Here is a 21,505-nt window from a genome sequence, read left to right as displayed (position 1 = left end):
TCCTTGACTCAGATATAGCATGAGTGCCAAATTGTGCATAAATTCAGGTGGTCAGAAGCCCACTGTACTTGGCACACAATTTCCCATCTCCAGCACTGCCAACAGGGTTCTCAGCAGAGCACATGCACATGGCTTGGTGCATGCGCCAGATGGCATGGGCAGCTTCTTCATCAAAATCCACCCTGGTAATACCTGGCACTTTGCCAGAACTGTCCAGGTGATGTTCCACAGCATCAGAGCACTTGCAAGACTCTAGCCAACTTTTTGGCAGAGGAACAATAAATGACATTAACTTGCTAAATGACTTTTGTAGAGGTTCATTTTCCTGAACCCACTGGCTGTTCCTCTGGGGAGGTGGGGTGGGGTTCGGTTGCTGAACATGAGACGAATGCCATGCCATAAAGGAAGCCATAAATTCACAGTTCTGCCATAGCGATGGTTTTGTGGCCAAACTGCAAGGAATAACTCTAGTAAGTACTGTTTTCTAGTCATCATGTTTAAATTGGATGTACAGGACATCTACCTACATAGAAATTTTCTTGCTCAGCAGAAAACAGTTTAGCATTTTGTTTTTCAAATGAAGGGTAGTGAACAGAAGAGGACCCTTTCTGCTGCATTCAGTGGTTTTCAATCCAGTTACCATGATTAGCTGGTGTCGTGGTTTAACCCCAGCTGTCAACCAAGCCCCACGCAGCTGCTTGCTCAGGATCAGAAAGGAATGTAAAACTTGAGGGTTGAGGTAAGAACAAATAGGGAAAGCAGAAGCCGCTCATGCAAGCAAAGCAAAGCAATGAATTCATTCACCACTTCCCACGGGCAGGCAGGTGTTTGGCCATCCCCAGGAAAGCCGGGCTCCATCACGCGTAACGGTTACTCGAGAAGACAAACGCCATAATGCCAAATGTCCCCCCCTTCCTTCTTCCTCCCTTAGTTTATACACCCAGGATGATGCCATATGGTACAGAATACCTCTTTGGCTAGTTCGGGTCACCTGTCCTGGCTGTGCCCTCTCCCAATTTCTTGTGCCACTCCAGCCCTCTCGCTGGCAGGGCCCAAGAAACTGAAAAGTCCTTGATTTAGTATAAACATCACCCAGCAACAACCAAACCCATCAGTGTGCTGTCAGCATTGTCCTCACATCAGAGGCAAAACACAGCACTGTACTAGCCACTAAGAAGAAAGTTAACTCTGTCACAGCTGAAAGCAGGACAGCTGGAATTAAGCCACTTCTGTTTTCTTCCTTCCACAATTAAATTGCAATTTTCCTCTATGATCTACAATATTTGGGACATGGCACAGAAACTGTGGGATTACTACAGACATGCTGAGATTTATGCAAACTTCAATTTATCAGTTTAATTTACTAGTTATTTCTACTACTGTAATTCCTCCAGGTTCTAAGACTTGTACTAGGCTCTGTACAAAGTCAAAGCAAAAGATCTGTCCTGATGTAAATCTCACAAGCCAATGACTAGGTCTCTGTTTCGTTCTTGCTTGCTAGTAGCAGGCAGACTACAACAAATTAAATAATTATTGTGCTTCAGTAGGGAATGATCCCACTGTTATGATAACAGTAAAAAGCAGAGGATGAATCAGTAGATAAGCCATGAGAGAAGATCTCTGGTCACTTATGCACCACTTGCGGTTCATCAGAAGAGACTGCTACTGGAAATGCTTCAGAATTCTCATCAAAAAATGCCTAGTTATTCAAACTGAATGTCTTACAAAAGAATTGGCGCTGATACAATTTTCTCTATACTTAAAACCTCCCATATTTTAAAAGGGTTCCGCTCAGCATTTTGTTAGAGGAGTTTTTAGTGCCTACTTTAGAAAGGACATTTTGTTTGGAAACATGAGCTCACTGATATTAATTAACAGACATTACTTGAAACTAAAACACTTCACAACTGCTAAAATGAAAACATTTCAAACTGGTCTGATCCTTCTCTCTACCATTCTTACCACTCTTGGACATCTGGTTCAGGATGTCTTCCAAAGTACAGGCTTTTGAAAGAAAATGTAGATCAACCAGATTTTACTTTAATCAAAGAAGAAAAAGAAGAAGAAGAGAAAAAAAAGAAGTTTCCTATCAGTTCTGATTATTCAATTGAGTGGCAAATGAAAAGAAAGTTTACTTGCTCTTTTTTGCTGGTTGTACAAGTTGAGTCACCCAGCCACTTAAAAAACAGCTCGGGAAGCAGATGTTTCCATTTTCTGTTGGAGCTTGGAGGCATTCAGTTGAAATTCCACAGAACAGCCAAGCAGTTTACATCACACTTGCTATCACACTGGAAAAATGTGAATTAGAATTACACATATATCAATTCATTAGTGGGTTGGAAAGAAAACAAACACAAGAGTTACTCACTGGAGTCTAAATGCAATTGTTACTGATCACAGTGAGAAAGAGAGATTATGAACTTCGTAGCTGCTGAGACAAAAGGAATTATGTACTTCTCAGGCCAAAGGAAAGGTGATTAATATGCCTTTATCAAAAGACTTTGAGACGTAATAGCTTCATCACTATACTTGTCTCATTGAGAGCAAATATAAAGAGATATATCTAGTTTCAAGTAGGCTTTTGCACAGAAGCTGAACATTTTTCTATTACACTGATTATTGTAGACAGGAAAAGGAAACTCTGCCAGTACATCCAAAAGTTGATGGTCTATGTCTGAAAAGCCCTGTCTACTCACTTTTATTCTACTTAGGCAGATGTTACATCTGCTTACGGCTGCTAAGGACTTTAAACATTCATTTGAAAAGCAAAGCAATAATCTGAAATAAAAAAAATATATGAAGCAGAAGTATGATTGAACATATCACACGATTTACAATATGCAGGTTCTAAAAGATTTGCTAAAGATTTGCCTTCTCAGCTTCCAGCAGGAGGTAGATGTCAGCCAGCTTAAAATCTGATTGCTTGCATTTTCTTGATCTCCTTCATTTTCTCTGATGTTAATTTCAAGCAAAAGAGAAGCTGCTGCTGTCACGGAATGATCAAGTTTTTGATGAGGAGGTAGGAGAAAGGGATTGCAGGTAGCATTTTCTATTTATTTTTTTTTAAGCTACAATGATGTTTATGATCCTCAAGTTTTCTGACTTTCCTAAGCACTGCTGAAGTGACGCCAATCTGTATCACTTCAGAGGCACTTAGAAAAGCTTTGGACTAGAAATGGTTATTGCACTTTTTACATGAAAAGAGAAGCACACAGTCTTGCACTGCCCTGTCTAAGGTGTTTGGCAGTTTCAGATGCTCTGCATTGTTAGGGAGCAATCTCCCTAGGATCTTGCCTGTCAGTTGGCCTCAAGTCACTGTTATTGCAGTCAGATAGACTCCCTCTCTTAAACTGATCAAACTTCATTTTAAAGTTACTTCAACAGGCAAAGTAGACCCCAGTCTGGAGTACTACTCCAGGAACTACACTGCTTGCAAATGTACTTTATCACCCCCAGAGTCCTCAGGAGAACCACCTGTGAAACCCTGTGGTTTCACAGATGATTTGACCTAAAGCTAAAAAATTTTGTTTGTGGGGTTAGTGTTCAGCTGGCTCAGTGATCCAGCTCCTGTCACAGCCCCACTAAGGAAGCTGGGACAGATGAAACCATCCAGTACCCATCTACAGAAAGATCTACATGGTCAGCTGTGAAACCACAACCTCAGTCCTCCAGCTTCATAGGCAAGTCTGTTAAATGGCCATCAAACCACCCACTGTACAGACACAGCATACATCCCGCCACTATTCAACAATCTCACAGGCTTTAGTTACAGAGCAGTAGCCATTCTCTAAGCTATTTTCCTGGCTCTATCTCCCTGCAGGCACACAGGTGGTAGAAGACCCACCAGTGCTGCAGTGTAAATGACTTCCCAAATGAGCTCCCACCATGTGGCAGGCCTGCTATGGAGTCCAGCCAAAGTTTTAAGATCCAGGACCAGCTCTGCTTGCAAGATCTGGCAGAAACTGGATTTATGGATAGGCATTTGCTTATTTTATAATTTCTACAGGCATGGGGCAGGCACACGGAATGCCAGAGGATGGTTAAGACAGCATTTTAAAATGTACAAAGGTGACTAAAAATAATTGTACGTGGCAGAATTTATCACCTCTCCAGGGAAAGGCTTTTGATCCAGACTACCTTCTGACATTCCACCCTTAACTTCATCTCAAGTTTTATAAAAAGTTAGCTGGTGGGCCATTCATTATTTAAAAGCAGTGAATTAGAAGATATAAAGTAGGCACAGTGCACCATCACACGCCTGCACTTTTTTCCACTTAACACCTTCCCATCTTTTCAGTACTTTCTCTTGCTCATGTACACATCATATCCAATTTATCACAGTGTCCACTGGTGCAAAGTCAGCAATAGATTTCACTTTGTGGATCTTTTTATTTCTTGCAGAATTCACTTTCAGTAAGTTAAAGAAATAGGCAAGTGTTGAATCATCTGTCACACATCTATAGAACACACTGAGTTCTTCCGCTCAGCATACACATAACGGGGAAAAAACATTAGTTGAGCCAATGAATTTAAATCACTTAGAGGCAAAATAAAAAGTAAATCTAGATATTTACAGTTCATCTTTTAGCATTCTCTCATTTTGTTTCTTCACTGACTCTGTGTGTCCTTCTATAATGGATGAATGAGAGCAAATTCCCAAATAGCTGCGTAGCAGTCAAAGGAGTTTTACATTTTTTTAGCGAATGATCAAATAAGATCCAAGAGGCAGTCTCTGAGCCTGACACTCAGTTATGTTGCACATTAGTAATTCAACAGACAGCTTATGAGACTGGCATCCACCAATAAAGCCCTGTGCTTGAACATGCAAAGACACATATTAATTGTAAGTCCTATTTATAATGCTTTAATCTGTGCAGCTACCAGGGAGTGTGAAAGCCCAGTCCAAAATGTATTCACCCAATATTCTGGCTGCCCAAGTGCCATGACTGTTTTTAAATGTGCTATGTCCCCTCTTTAGTTATTAGCATGCTTTATATAACCTAAATGATGCTCAGGTAATTTGTATTTGCTTGATTCAGACTGTGTGCTCCCAGGAGCCTTGCACTGCATGCAGCACTGAGCACTTGTTGCAAACCTTCAGTCAGTATCTCGTACTCAGTTTGACTGGGCATTACAGTGCACCCCTTTGAATTGTGTTCTTATCTGGTTGTAGCCCTTTTCTTGCAGCAAAAAAAATAGTCCTTTGGAACATTAGTAAATTTAGTAAAATTTTCCTTTAGTTCATATGGAACTAGATTTATTGCCTATTGCTACAAGATTTTTGCATGAAAGTTGTTTGCTTAAAGCAATTGCTGCTCTTTGTTTTTTCTTAGTTTAATATGGAGTTAAAGGGTGTGAACTTGAAACTGGGAATAAATGCACATTTGACACGTTGCTTACTTCTTTTGGTTCTTAATGGTATGTATAACAAACAGACTGCTTTTTTGTGCAAATTCCTTTGCTCATAATGGGCCATTGCATATCAGCTTGAATGTGCAAATACAGTTAACTGAGAAGCTGGCTTGGAAAATAGCATTTTTGAACATTCTGCTTTGAATCCAGGTCATGGTTACTGTTCCAAATACATCTTGTACTAAGGAAAAATATATTTTCTTGTTATGAAGAAGTAGAAGTAGAAAGCTTCTAATTCTTAAATATATATCACACAGCCTTCATAAGTTTATGAGGAAGACCTATTTTATCTTCAGTATGTAGTTCACCATAAATAAAGCATTTATAAATTCATCTCTGACTGAGATGTTTTAAAGACTTTTGGGGCATGCAGAGATAGCTGATAAATACTTTCAGCCAGTTAGACAGGAGATACATGCTATCTAATGCTCTTATCAAATATTAGTCTTGAATTCCATTACAGCCACTTTTTCTTAGAATTCAATATGAAAAGGACTTGTTATGGAAGTATTAGAGTTTGATATGTTTGCTTGTCTTTCACTGAAAAATTGCGTTGCACAGTAAGTGAACAATTCTTTAAAATGAAAGCAAGAAATACTGAACTCATTTCCTACTCTTTGGCTTATTGCAACCTTGCAAAACCATCATAAAAATTTAGCAACTAAAAATCCCATCAACTTTTCTTTATAAATATAACAAATGTTAAAGGGGAGTGGCATGAAAAGGTTCCTTACCTATTCTCCGCTATTCACTACTCCTTGCTCGCTCTAACTATCTAATGAGAGTTTGCAAGGATGTTTTATTGCCTCCATAAAGATACTAACACTTCTCAGAACTTCACCATGAGATGATTGGCTTTTGACCTGGTTACCTTCACTTTGTTTCCAAAATAGTAGATATTAATGCATCAAATTCTGTACTCTTTCAGACTCAGTGAGATTGCTTTCAATGAATAGAATTGCATAGGCTAGCAATGCTGCCACTGAAATAGAAATATTAGTTTCCAACTCATCTTAAATAAAAATATCTAGTTTTACACTGAAGACCATTTATTTTTCTTTTTAAAATTATCATACCAATAATTTATACCTCTTAAATATTTTATCTCGTTTTGAAAAGGAAAATAATTTTCTACTTCCTGTTTTCCACCAATAGATGGCAGGTGAAGCTCTAGAAATTTATTGACTCGATAGAGGATGAAAAAAGAACACCTATAGTTCGCAAGTACATAGCCAGCTGTAAATCAGTGCTCTCTGATATCTCTTCAGATGTGATCATGATTTAGTCCTAGACCACACACTTTGCATTATAAACTTTAGTCCCAGTTTAGGAATAGCTACATTTTATATACAGAACTGTTCATTCTTATTTCTTTTTTCCTGTTCAATTAGGTCAAGCCAAAGTTTGCACACTGTCTCTTTTGGTTGAGAAGGTATTTGTCAGCATGGTGTAGCAGCTGTTACATTCATTTAGGGTGGTAGGACTGAGCTTTCTGTAATTAAACAAGACAGCTCTGCATTCATACCCATGTCACAAATCACACTGATTGTAATCTGGAACAGAATAGCTTGAAGCTCAAGCTCTGATTTCCAGTTCCATAAAAGCTAGAAACACAAGGGGTATGGGGGCTGGCAGAAAGACCCTACTACACTGATAAAATTAATTTTTATAAACCACAATAAAGATGCTCATAATGGGTTACTACAGTTCTTCATATATAATTCTGTATTTTTTAAAAAAAATCTATTTCTTTTCTGAAACATAGAAGCAGGAGGGATTAAATCTTGTTTATATACAAGCCAGGTACAGTGCTCAAAGTCACAATGGAGTGGTATAAAAACATAGAGATTTTCTTCTGCACATGTTACCACACTTTTAAGGACAGCAAGTAATGCATTGTAGTCAACTAATTGTAAGATATACTTGAAAAATGAAATGTGAATAAACCACGTGGTTTGAGAAGTGCAGAGCACAAAAAGGCACCTTTCTTTCTAGGCAATTTGCATTAGTAAATGTACATTATTTCTTCTGCAAAGTTATTTCCTGAAATATTTTTTTTCTGAAATCATCAATTGCTCTGCTGTTACTGGCAGTCTAAGTATTGATGACTAAGTGACCATTATAGATCAGATGGTTCTTGTGTATGTATCACAGTAGCTCCTCCAGGCTGACTAAGTAGACAAATTTGACTGCTCTGATCCCTGCACGGCAGCCTGAATGAATCCTATTAATCCAACCCATTCACTAATCTTTCCATTTTTATAAGTTAATTTGGTTTTGTGAGCTCCAATTCTAACTGTAACTCTCAGCATGCATTAAAGCTTCCACTATATGGGCAACAGCAGCAAAACATGGATAAAACCCAAGGCCATCAAGAAGCATCATTGATTAGACACTGAACAACAAAGATCATGCAGTTGAGTCAGTAACTATTAATCACTCTCTACCAGTAAAATTATAGAAGAGAAGGGAGGAAGACTGAAACTGCTTCAAATTAACAGCTCTCCAGTGAACTGGGGAAATTTGGCAGCATATATCATGATGAAAAGAAAAAAAAAGAAAAAAAAAGTTGATTTTAGGTGTCTAATTTATGTGCCTTGTCTCTTGTCATCTAGTCCAGATGACAAAGACAGCTGTTTTAACACCCCTCTGCAGGAAACCCCCTGACTGTGTAGGAACCTGAATTTCCAACACTATCACCTCAGGCAAATACCCCAAATCCAGTGGCGTGAATGACACCTATTATATTGTACCTGTCACTGAACGTGAAACAAATGGGTGCAACAAACAAGCAATACCCCAAGGGCCAGGTCATAGCATGTAAAACCAGCACACTACCACCACCGACAGCAGCACGATGTTAAGCTGTACATGATCTTGACCCTATTATTAAATAATCAGACTGGCTCAAAGTTACACATTTCCCCTTAGCTTGCCTTTGTTTGGAGCCTCTCCCCCTGAAGAGTAAACTTTTTATTCAAACTTCAATGGAGAGCAGCCTGCAGCCAGTGAAATTGCAGAGAAAGGTCTGTAAACAATAACTGCTCTGTAGAGAACAAGCTGACCTTTATAGATGTTAAACAAAACAATGAGGGCTGATTGATGCTGTGCAGTACATGCTCTCCAAAATATTAAACCCAAGAAAGTCATGGAAGGTTAGTTTATGAACATACGGCATGATAAATTATGTCAGCGGACGGTGGGGTAGGGGAGGGGAAAGCATGATTAGGTAAAATATTTAGGGAAAAAAACTTGTATTCTCAGCTGGAAAAGGAAAAGTGTGTAATGCTGACTTCTATTAATGGAAACAAAAAACAATCCTATGTTGCCTAGAGCAGGTCAGTTGCTTAAGCCTCCATGCCTCATTTTAAAAAATTCTGATTAACACAGGAAGATACGGTATAATGTTTTTTAGAATAAGAAATCTATTAGCACTTTGATGGAAGGTGATGAACATACTTATTGAACCTCTGAAGTTATAGAAGGACCACCAAGTGCCCTCAAGGACTCTGTGAAGAAACAATTCCACAGGCTTGAAACTACATATGAGAGGACAGCTTTGCAGATCTCGCTGTCCTTCTAGGGAGGGGTGTCCATTCCCAAACTGCGGTATACCAGGCACAGTCTCAGCTGCTCCCTAGTTTCTGCCCAGTCCCCTACGTCAAACATGTCTTCCCATCTACAGCAGCAAGTCTTTAGGCATAGTACACCCTGCGCCCACCTCAACCTGCCTCTGAAGCCAAAAAAGCCACAGCTGAATATTCACATCCCTTTTTTGAAGTAGGGAGAGGCCTAGGAGGGGTAAGCCTTCACTTCATCAGACCTGCAGGGGAAGCCACATCTCTTACCCAGTGGTAACAGGACACACGCAGTTACTTACAGACAGGTACCTCACCGTCTTTGAAGCAAAAGGTACATCCCCACAACGCCTTTCTAAAACTGTAAACAAGGACCTAACAATGTAGTGAAAGCAATGCCCAGGACAGAATACTCTTAATGTATCTTAATACGAAAGTCTTTATGCCAAAAACATAGTACTTGCCCTGTTGTGCTTTTTATGTGCTTTAAACATGGTTTGTAGAGGACAGCAAAAATGGCTTTGGACAGCAGAGGAGCTATCTGGCATTAGAGCTATTTGCAATGCAGGATGACTTGGAGAAAGTTAAGGATCATACTGCGATCCTTCAAGTAATCTGCTCGGAATCAGAGATGAAATCCTGGGATCACTGAAGTGGAGAGCATTTTGACTTCAGTGGGACCTGCATCTCTCCTTGGCTTTTAAGAAAACAAACAAACAAAACACGTTCCTCTAAAAAAAAGAAGTTAATAATAAACATGTTATAGACTATTTTGCCTTAAAGTGAAGCAAAGGAATCTGCTAATGAAACGTGGAAGTGCAGGTACACGTCTTTGGATTGTCTAGTGGGTAAGTCTGAAGAAAACTTGTTGGGAGAAGGGACTTTTCAGACAACTCCCAAAAGCAATCTGTGATCACATTAGGAACCTACGTTAAAAGGACAAAGAAGCTCCTGAAACCAGTGCAACAAGGTGTAGAGATACCCAGGTAGGAGAGAGAAATGAGAAGTTATCCAACAATAAAAAAAAAGCACACAGAAGATCATTGTTCTTGTGGACCGATTTTCAGAGATACTGAGCTGAGTTTGAAGGATGCATTCAATATCAAGGAAAATTATGTCATTCCTGTGCACTATCCAACACATTGCACAGTATCTCATTCTCTTAGCTGCAGAAAAATTATTGAAAACTGTTAAATTTTCCTGGTTGCAAACTGAAACTATTTACCATAGGTGTGGCCTCTGTGAAATCCATCAGGAGGTCACCTGGCTCCAAAGCAAAGGTACTTCCAGCATCTGTGGAACTCTAAGGGCAAAGAAGAAACCCAGCATTGAAAAAAACCCCATTTAATTTCTGTAATTCTGTTTGTTGTTTGGTTGGGCTTTTTTTAATTCATTAAAGCATAGATTGCCAAATGTATTTCAAATTTCCCACCATGTTTTTTAAGGATGGCTATTCAGGAAAGACAGACAACAAAATTATGCACTTTTGAAACCAAGGTAAACATTAACTGAATCCAGATCCACTGCCCCCTAATGTTGATGAGAAACTGTTACTGATTTTAGCTGGGCCTTGGAGCAGGCTCTAAACATTTCTTACACAACAGGTTAAATGTATTACTGCTACTCTGCATTAAAAACTACTAAACGTGGACTTACTCCACCCGAGGAGAACATGTTATCTGCAACTCCCTCTGTCCCCTCCTGAATACTCTCTCAACAGAAATAAGCTGATTTCTTTGTGTATTACCTTGCCACCAGGTGAAACCTGTGTTTGTCCTTCTGATGTCTGTGGCGTACAAGTTTTCTGTGACCCAGGAGATGCTGAAGACACAGGTGTCGATGCTGCTGCTGCTGCCAGTGCTGGAGGAAGGTCATCTTCATCACTGCAGTTGATAAAAGCAGACAGATCTTCTCACTAGAATATGTCACTGGACTTTGACAGTACTTGTGCTGGAGGAGGCCCTGGTAACCTGTCAGCTGTAGTACTTTGCAATGAGTTCTATTTATTCTTCCATCTGTAATGAAACTAACTTTTCAAGTAAGTTAGATTTTTAAGCTTTAAATATTCCATAGAAGTGGATTGGCTAGGTAACTCCCATCTGCAAATGGAAATCTTACGGGTATGATGTGCAAGCAGTGTTTCTATGAAGTATGTATATATACATAAATGAACTTATTTGATATTACTGTACTTCATTCTTTTCTGCAGAGGCTGGCAGTATTGATAAGAACAGATCTGGTTCAATTCATCCATGGGACTGACTGCTTCATTGGCTTTAGACCAATGGAAGATTTGATGCCTATTACTCAGCTAGTCTATGCTATTGTTTTCAAACTGTTTTTAAAGGACTTTGATTGACTCCCAAAATGAGCTCTTTAGAAACATTCTTGTGAGGGTATCTTTTTCATGTCCCATTTATTCCATTTACAAATAAAATATTTTATTTAAAACCAGATTGCATGCTTCCCTTGGGCTCTAGGCCATCAAGCTGGGCTCTTTTGTCTCACCTACTGTCACCTCTAAATGAAGGCCAATAGAGAATATTATATCTTCATTTACTTTTGTAGAGTCCCATTGACTACAAATGATTGGGATCAATCAGCCCTGAGTCAAGAATATTTCCAATTGCTAATTGCAATTGCGTGGAGGTAAAAAGAGTCACAATTTGGCCTACAGAATCTGTATTACTGGGACTGATGTGTTAAAAGCAAAGGCTACAGCTTGACAGTTTAAAGAGAGGGAAAAAATGGTGAGAAAAAATACTTCTTATAAAATGGCATCAATTTTAACTACCAGTTAGGTAGTCACAGTGCACAGAAGCCTGCCATGCCAGTATAACAGACATTTCCAGAACTGAACAGTACTTGGTTTAGTGCTACTTGAAGACGGCATGCCTGGGCCACACGGTACGGCAACTACATGACATAACAGGGTACACAGCCTTAGGGTAGGTTGTTTGGGTGATAGCGATGGGTTTTTTTATTATGATATAAAGCTATGGTGATTAATGTTATCTTTTCCAACTTTGTTTTTTACTTCTTCTGAATAAGGATAGAATTCAGCACCAGAGCATGTACAACACACTGTTTTTATGCTGGAAAGAAAATGCAAAATCTTTTGGACCTGTTCAATAGATGTTTTATTAATGCAACAAGCCAGAGTTGGGTGGTTGACCTAGTTAATCTCTCAGAAACATTGTAGCTGACATTTTATCAGTCCTTGTTCCCTCTCTCAGCTGGAACACACCGGTATCCTTGCTGGGTAAAGCTGCTCTGTTGCATACAATGAAGTGGAAAACTGTTGAGAATTTGCCAGTTCAGAAAGGCTTCTTAGTGTCTGTGATCCAAAGCTAAGGGTTGGGGTCCAGTCTTCTCAATCATGAAATATTAGCATGCTAGCTATAAGACTGAGAATTGGCCTTTCTCACTATATTTCTTTCACAATACTCCATCACTGTTTCTTTGCATTTCCTGTATTTGCATTCCAGACACAAGATAATTTCAATTGCATAGAATTTGGGTCTGCCAAAAAAAATAATTAAAAAATATCACAGCCTGTATTTTTGACTAATGACTCTTCAGCCCTACACACGAGCATAGCATAGGTGACAAGTTTGGTTAGATGTGTTTATGTGCTGTTCCTCATGACTAACACCGGACAACTGAAAATCCACATGGGGGCAAGGCATGCTCAGAACTGGTTCCTCAAAAATCACAATCAAAAATTGAGAATTCACTCCTGAATACATAATTTTTTTAAAATATACTGTTTAAATGTTGCTTGTCTGTGTGTGTATCAACACCACCGCCTTTTCCACCACATGACCCTGCCTCTAGTCTCCTTTCCATTCTACTTGCCTCCCACCGCACTGTTCATCACTTCAGCTCTTGCCTTCTCACATTCTCCTCTGCCCACACACTACTGAATTATATGTGGCATTGTTACTCGCAGTGGCCCCTGGCATTGTTTCCCTTCTCTCGAGGACAACCTCTCACCCATTTTCATTTACCCTCTCCTCCTTCCCTCAGTGCGTGGGGCCACTTGTTCTGCAGGTGCTCAGCAGCTCTGGGGGACCAGCCGACTGTTCATGTACAGAAAAGGGAGGTGTTGGTCTCTGGTCCAAGGATTTTCTCTTTGCCCTTTAAGAGCAGGTTAACTAAACACTTTCTCAGACAAGAACGATCTAGTAATAGCTGATTATGCTATCGCTTCAGGGATGACCCCCTGAGGTACCTATTTTCATTATTTGATGTCCTATTACCTATACCTCTCCTTTGGTTGTTACCTTCTATTTAATGGTAAACACACCCTCTCCAGCAGTAACCTACCCAAGAGCAATTTTTTTCATCCAGATTCTTACAAACTGATTTCTCAGTAGCTACATTTGCCATGTAGCAGTATTTGAGGACCAGGTTTAACAACCTGTTTAGGTTAAAACTTAAATCAAAAACTTTTCCAAGTGTGTGTACAAAACCTGTGATTATACCTGCAGTAGAACATTAATTCTTGCCTGTCCTTACACATCAGTGTCTTCAATGAATAGGATCAACCGCTACATCCCGTTGCATTACCTGCTATATGAAGAGCATCAAATAATTGGTTCTTCTCAATGTCACAGCCTTTTCCTTTGCTGACTGCTATCTACAGGTCCCTGCATTATACAAAACTCTGAAAAATCAGATGCATCTTGAAATATGTAGGAGATTTCCTTCCCCTGGCTTGTAGAAAAAGACGTAGAAGTGGTGTTTTGTTCAAGAAAAGCGTACTGCTGTCTGAACTATGCTAGGCAGAGTGAGTGAGCAGGTTCATTCAGGCCTTAGGAAACTTCTCCTACCAAATGCTGCCAAGTTCCCTGTCACACATTACCTTCAGGATTAGCAAACAGTAAGGGAAACTGAGTTCTCTTCCAAGCTTGAATTGACAATTCCCATCTCCTGTAGTAGGAAAAATTTCTTCACAGAAAGTAGTCAAGCCCTGGAACAGGCTGCCCAGGGAAGTGATTGAGTCCCCATCCTTGGAGGTATTTAATAGACATTTAGATGTGGCACTTAGGAACATGGTTTAGTGGTGGACTTGGAAGTGCTAGGTTAATAGTTGGACTCAATGATCTTAAAGTTTTTTTCCAATCTATTTCCAACCAATTTTACGATTCTATGTATCATAGTAAAAGACAGAATGTTATGTGGTCTGCTGACCAAGCTGTGGCTGTGTGGTTCCTGTATGTCAGCCTTGGTCTCTTGGACAAATACCAGTTTGGCTAATTACTCATTTTCCTCTTAGTTTCAATTTGATTCATTCTTCTGTTTCTTCTCCTGAATAATTTCTTGGGTTTCGTGATGCAGGTTGTTACTTTTTTTCCATAACAAAAGCCAGTGTTCTTAATAGTGAGACAGAAAATAATTACATACTGAAATTCATTAGAATCTTTCTGGAGAGAAGAAAAACTTTTGCTAATGTTGCTGTATATTTAGTGATGCTAGAATGTTAAATTGCTGGAGGGACTAACAGTTGCCATTCCATGTAGAAAGCATACATATTTTTTTCTTCATTATGGTATTGGCGTTCTTGTACTAATTAGTTTATGCTGACATTATCCCTTTTTTTCCCTAGTTTCTGGTGGCTTTGCCTGTCCTTTCATATGAATGACAAATCAACAAACTTATTTCCACATCTCTTCGGTACCTCACATCTCTAGAGACTCTCAAATCGGATGAAATATGTGTAAATGGGATGCCAAAGCCCTATAGGCACACATCACAGATCACTCTTACCAGATCTAAGGGACTTTGCTGAGCTGCTACAGCTACAGCCAGTAATTTCCGCTTATGACAAAATGAGAGAGAGAGAGAGCGCACTTTCTGAGAAATAATGGCTGACAGCACAGCTTGACCACCCAACAACTCAGGACTATTTTCCTCATTTTGCAAATGGGGTTGTAATGAAGCAGACACAGCAGCTTGCTCCAGCTCACACCAGGTCTTTGACTTTTCATGCGGAAAAGAGTTTTTTAATTCCTAACCTATAAACTCAGGAAAAGGCAGCAGGCCTGCAGTGCTGAGGGTTAGCAACTGCTTAGGGCCGGCAAATTCATTTTGTATTAAAAGCTTGAAGATTCTCAGTGATGAAAGGAACTGTATCAGTATAAGATCATTATCATGTAATTGCACTCATGCCTTTCAGAAGGCATAGCTAGAGCAATAATTAGCATCCCCATTCATTTTCAGCTGTAGTAGGCAAAAACACAAAGACCATGCTACACGTTACTCACAAACTGTACTGCCTCGTTAACTTCCTCACACGAGAAACTTTAATCTCCTGCTTTTCTGTAGGGCCAGTTGATGGCGTAGTTTCAGGTCGCACTGGAGCAGGACTTCTAAAAATAACAAGAAAAATACATGTGGCACAGTCTTTATTTAAACTACTTCAGGCATATCAACAAAGTTCTAACCCATCAACACATATTTATCTTGCAAAGTGGCAAGTGCCCATTGAAGTTCATCTTTTTGTTCCATTTATAGTTCACAAGCCAGTGTGCATGAACAGAAAAGGATATGCGAACTCACCCTCCTGTGCATTGCATACCATTTATAAAAGCAGCAACTGATTACAAATGCAGAGCCTATGTAAGAGACCATGTGGAAATGTCACTGTTTCCAAAATACAACATTTTAATAACAGCCCAGCAATTCAGTCATGTCAGAAATACTTTTACAAAAAATGCATTTAACGAAAAACTATTTTATGAATAGTGAAGCCTGCTCTGTTTAAAATAGTTTTTACCTGAAATTAAACATTATCCTTCTGCATTTGAAAGAGCAGCTCAAGGGAAATGAACTAATGGATTTGATCCAAGAAGAGGATTGCTAGAAAAAGATGGCTTGCTAGAAAAAAAGCAACACTCAGACAAGTTTCAGATGCTCATGAATGTTAAACACATTTGCAGATCTCCAGCAAAGTATAGAAACGGGAATGAGGAGACCCACACAAAAGGATCTCCTCTTTAACCATTTATTAGTAGAGTTAACTAACACTTGAGTACAAATAGCATAAACACTAGATACAAGATCTTCATGGCCTTGGGAGGAAACCATTTCAACTGTGAGCTTGAGTGGCACAAAGACACATGAATCATCTTATCTACTGCTTTTGTTTGAAGCAACACATTATGATTAAATACACCTATGTGTATTACAAATGCTATAAACATAATAAATGTGCCAAACATTAAGAGATTAATTTGAAAGTATTGATTGAGAATTTGTGAAATGGTATTCTGCCATCGAATCTTAAGTCAGATACTAAGTACTTCCACAGCCCCGCTGACTGCTAGTGGGACTGCTCATGCACTGAGGCACATCCACAACTGGCAGAAGTGGCACAATGTTGTCTCTAACACTACAAATTTGGGTTGATTTTTTTGAGTCTTAGCAACGTGTTAGTCTTCCAAAGCCATAATAAGATAAGCATATTTAATTTTCACAATTGCAGCTCCCTCTGATGCCCTTGTAAATTTTAAACTTCATTAACTCTCCCCAGTAACTTCTGAACCTGCTGTCCAGCTACAACAGAACCTACTGGGATGGCACAACCTTCAGATTATATCTTCAGTTTGGCGGTGCTTTTCAGTCTTTGGGGAGGTCACAGAGCATAAGATGGAGCAATGGGAAGTAAGTATTAGAGTATAACCGGCATACGTAATTCATAACCCAAAAGTTTATACATAAAGTTCCACTTCTCATGGAACAATTTTTGTCATTTTTTCTTTCTGCTTTTTGATCCCATTAATTTCAAGAAGTCAGTACAGATAACAGGAAGATTCATATCTTGCCCCTTCCCAAATTCCAATAGGGCCAGTCATTTATATCTCAGATTCACAGTGAGATTAATGCAGAACAATCCATTCAGATTTTCAGATGTTTTGCTGAGCTTGTTAGGCTGGCAAATAAAGGGAGGATAAGAGAAGAAAAGCGTCCAAATCGTCTTGTTTTTATCTTGAAGTCAGTATGTCTGATCTGGAAATCAACATCGTGATGGAAACTTCCAATGTAATTTTCATTGTAGATGACTGCTCTAGCTATTCTTTTCTTAGACAACTTTGCTCAAACAAAGGTAGCTTTTAACAACTGAAAAAAATTACTAGTTCTATTTACCTAAAGCGATTTTCAATTCAAGTTCTGACATAAGAAGTATAAATATGTTAAGATCCATTTAAAAACTAGATCTGATGGTCAGATCCTCAAGGGGTGTGAATGTGTGTAATGCCACGATTTTTACCTCATGTCTCCTGAAATACATTAGCTGAAATTCTTGCTTCAAAGGAGTAGTCCTCACAATTCTCCAATACCTTTATAAGAGGGTACTCACAAGCTTTAAATCTTTTCATCAAACCAGTGAAAGCAGGAACAAAAATAGCAGTATAAACTACACGGGAGCTGAAAAATGTTTCCTCAAAATGATAACAAGTGATGCACTAATACTATCAAGGGGTTCAGGAAACAGCAGTGTGCAACAGCAAAGCTGGTAACAAATATATTTCCAGTTCATGGCTACTTCAAATTTCTCAAGGCAACTTTATAATCTGTAATGAAAGTAAATCAGATATTTTCACACAAAGGAAGAATTGAAATGATAATTTCAGTTCCTTTAAAAAGTTTCATTTTTCAAAGCCTATATATCTCCTTTTGAATCTCATGTTTTGCAATTTAAAAAAAGCGCAGGAGATGGGACTTTCGAAACATTTATTTCAATTGTCAAAATCAAACTTTTGTTTGAACAGATATTGTGCAATTTTGTAACTAAAGCAGTTTATAATTATTTCAAAGTGAGTTATGAAACTGATTTTATATGTGAAACATTTAAAAGTTCTAAGTCTGAATTAATCCTGAAAAATGTTCCACATAAAAAAATTCACTCAACTGTGATTAAAAGTGTTTGAGACCCAAACACGTCTTACTCTCTAATCCAACAAATCGATGGAAAAGTTATTATTTTCCTTTGAATGCTGCAAATTTTGAAGTGAACAATAGAAAAAAAAAGCCAAGATACAGTAACACTGGGCACACCTACTCCTGTTTCAGTGGTTGTAACTGCTCAGATAAACTTTACTTGTATTTTGTAACACGCCAGTTAAGTATCCCATTTACTTGTTTTACAAAAGCAACACAATTTTAAGAGCAAAAACTTCTTTCCCTTTATTATAAAATGTTGCCATCATTTTTGTTGGAGGCTGGATGCAGTGACTATCTTTGTCCTGATAGTTATCAGGCCTCTGGGAGAGACACAAATGCTATTTAATGACGCATTTGAGAAGCTGCAGGTTAGCTAGGGTGTAAATTCAAGCTACCTCTGAATGAAAAGGAGCAGTGGCAATGCCTCTACCTGAAGAGGCCACTAGCACGAGATGAAATGTTAGACTAGCCATACCAACTGCAGAGCTGGATTTTTGCCCTCATTAAAACCTTGCTAAGTTAGCTCTTTTCACACCAGCCTAAAAATTCCATGACACCTCCTGTTTCATCTACAAACACTCTTCCTCAGTCTGAAAGTGCTCAAGGCTGTTCCTACTCTCACATCAGCAACAAGATGCACGAAGTGCTCATCTTGATCCACTCAGAGCCTGATCTGTGTTTAAAAATGGCAGACTTTTAATATCATACAAACTCTTAAAAAAGATCTCACTGATACTCCTGAAAAAGAAGCAACTATAAAGCAGAGTAACATCTATTGTTATGTTTTGAATTCTAAGCTAGAATGTATTATCTTATATAGAAATAAATGGCTCTTGAAGAGAAGCCTTGTAATTGTACCAGCTATTTAAATTGTCATTATATGTAGATATCACCATTTGTAGTTTATAGCTGTATAAACTACATAGCTATAGTCTTATATAAACTATATAGCTTGAACAAAACCTGAAGCGTTGAAGGATCAATGGGACTCGAAAAAGAAAATGTGCAGTGTATTACAGTTCCTTTATAAGGATATTTTTCGATGTCATTAATTCATAAGAAACCTTTTTCCTGTAACAGTATCCAACCACTACAGCAGAAAAATGAAGGTACTGAACCAAGACAGAGTTACTTAATGACCTGGCACCTTACATAAAAATCTGTCACTTCCTGGTGAGAATGACAATAACAACCACGAATGTCAGCATGCAGTGGCAGGTCATCAGAAACTGCCTGTGCACTAAGAGCCCCAGCACACTTCTGAGCAGCAGCCAGCATGCTCCACTGAACCGGCTTCGGCCCATTTCACAAGCCTGCACAGGAACATAAGTCATAGAGAGAGATCCCCCCAAACCCGAGGAATTTGTTTTGTTCTCAGAGCAGCCAACAGGGCTATTGAAACCAAAACTGCTCACAAAAAACACGCATTGTGGAACATTTCAAGTGACCACAGATGTCCGCTGTTTTAGCTTGAATAATATTCCTTGGGGACATGATGTACATGCTTGTGCCGAGGGACTCAGGGTATCTCACCCCACCCTGGCCCAGCTGTAATGGGCAGACTGGTTCAGAGGGCTGGGGCTATGCTGCTGCCTGCACCACCCCTTGGTGCACCCTGGCTTCTACAGACTGACATGCCCTCCTCGTCCACTAAGCCAGCTCTGGGCAGACCTCCATACTTGTTTGAAATGTGGCAAGTGGGCTGTGTGGGAGCAAGTGATTGGGCACCTAATAAGCTGAAAGGGATGAAATAACTTCTCTTTCCCTGGAGGATCCAGTATAGAATTTTAAAGCCACCAAAGTCTGCTGGGGGAACCTGCTTTCTGCATTTGTTTTTAACAGGTTTTGTCCTCTTCCCTTCTGTTTGTGCCGATTTTGCTGTCTGGAGCAATCTCTCTCCCTCCACCCTCCCAGACTAAGGCCAAGAGGCAGAAGCTAAAAGCCCCATGATTTACAAGGGTACAGCCATCTGCATGAAGGTTGACCTGCCTTCGGGTACCGAGTCATAGGGGAAAAAACCAACAACCAACCAACCAAAAAAACACCGTCTGATTTTTGGTTTCAGAACTCGCTTTGAGTGAAAATATGGTAGTGAAATCTTGGGAAGGAAAAGCAAGGAAGAAAGAAGAGGAAAAATATTTGATAGATGCATTCTTGTGTGTATCAAAGATACAGCCTAATAAGCTAAGCAAACACACACAAACATGTAAATCTTTTCTTAGTCAGTTCTCTAAGTGTTTCACACTTAATTCTTTTCCAAAGTAATGGCCATCTGAAGTTAAGAAACAATAATACGTGCTTTTTTGCTTCAATAAAGTAGTGTTTCTCAGAAGTCAGGTTAGCTCTCCAAAAAGTTATTTGGACATTTGAAAGCTATCGCCAGCATCAAACTTTCTGAATAAAGGTTTTTTCTTCTTTTTACCTCTCACCCTCCCATATAGATTGCAGATGTACAACAAACCTCCTTGCTACAGAGCAGCAGCCTAATCAAAAAACAGCTTGCGGGCTTTCCTTACCCTCCTCACTTGAGTTCTTTTTGTTTTCAAGGAAAAAATTCTCTCCCTTCCCTTGTCCTTATAATGAAAATGTATCTGCAGTCTAGATGAAAATGTGATGCTCCCATGGTCTGACAGATAGATAATGATGATACAGAAACTGCTCTCCCCCAGCTCAGAGTAACCTTGCAGGTCAACATCCAGTACCTAAGGTTAAACTGAGCTACAAATCCTCTCTCTCTCCATACAGCAACCAGGACAGTCACTATAAATGCTGTGGTTTCCAAAGAGCCTAGGCACAGTTTAAGGGACACAGCCAAAGACATGCACCTTGAGTGGGTTATTTCATCAATTTAACTTAATCTGAAAGGTCTGGGTATTGCTCCTTTCTTTGCAGTTCAGAGATTAAGAATACAATTACAAATAATTCATCAGCATCTGACTTCAGGCAACAGGACAAAGTGGTCTTTAATACTTGGGAATGAAGTCAAAGAACATATCGAGGTGCCCTATCTGCAATCTGTAATGAAGACTGGCATGCAAAGGGTACAGAAGAATTCAGCTAGAAATTATGATTTTGACGCAGAAATTACTGCATGGGTTTCCTACAAAAAGCCAGAGTAGCAGATCCATTAACCTGTTCACTGGATTGAGGCCAGGCTGCTGTGTATTTAGCTATTCATTTTGTATTGGGAAATGCTGGCTATTATTTTCCAGTTGGAGAATGAATGTTTTTTATTTTTTAGGATGCAGGTTGAATGAAAAAGGAACTTCTTATAAAAGCAATTACTATTTGTTAGGAAGAAGTCAACATAGATAATGTTTTTAGTTTTCTTAGAATATTTCACAATACATTAGAAGGAGATACTTAAATGTTATGTTTCAGACTCTGCCTCATAGAGTTAAGTCCATTCAGATTCTAGGAAAACAACCTGCTTGGATTCACTGAAGCTTATGTCAGATCAAACCAAGCACATAGTTTCTGATCAGCTTTAATTCTCACCTGCCAAAAAGTTTTTGTACATATCTCTTTTTCTAGGGAACTGAAGTCTTTGACTTGGAGAAACGAGC

General features: G+C 39.1%; 1 protein-coding gene across 2 annotated transcripts in view; it reads right to left on the bottom strand.

Moving 5' to 3' along the window:
- Positions 1-21,505, bottom strand: part of EPB41L4B (erythrocyte membrane protein band 4.1 like 4B) — a 172,612-nt gene that overhangs the window by 20,598 nt on the left and 130,509 nt on the right. For both annotated transcript variants that reach the window (XM_055800199.1, XM_055800200.1), the window contains 3 exons: positions 15,260-15,364; positions 10,738-10,873; positions 10,216-10,293 (listed from right to left, as the gene is read on the bottom strand). In XM_055800199.1, coding sequence (XP_055656174.1) covers positions 10,216-10,293; positions 10,738-10,873; positions 15,260-15,364 — 319 coding nt within the window. The remainder of the gene's footprint in view (positions 1-10,215; positions 10,294-10,737; positions 10,874-15,259; positions 15,365-21,505) is intronic.

This window comes from Falco peregrinus, chromosome 3 (assembly GCF_023634155.1).
Source record: "Falco peregrinus isolate bFalPer1 chromosome 3, bFalPer1.pri, whole genome shotgun sequence".
NCBI lineage: Eukaryota > Metazoa > Chordata > Aves > Falconiformes > Falconidae > Falco > Falco peregrinus.
The sequence above is the reverse complement of the archived record's forward strand: the minus strand, read 5'-3'. Positions and strand labels throughout refer to the sequence as shown.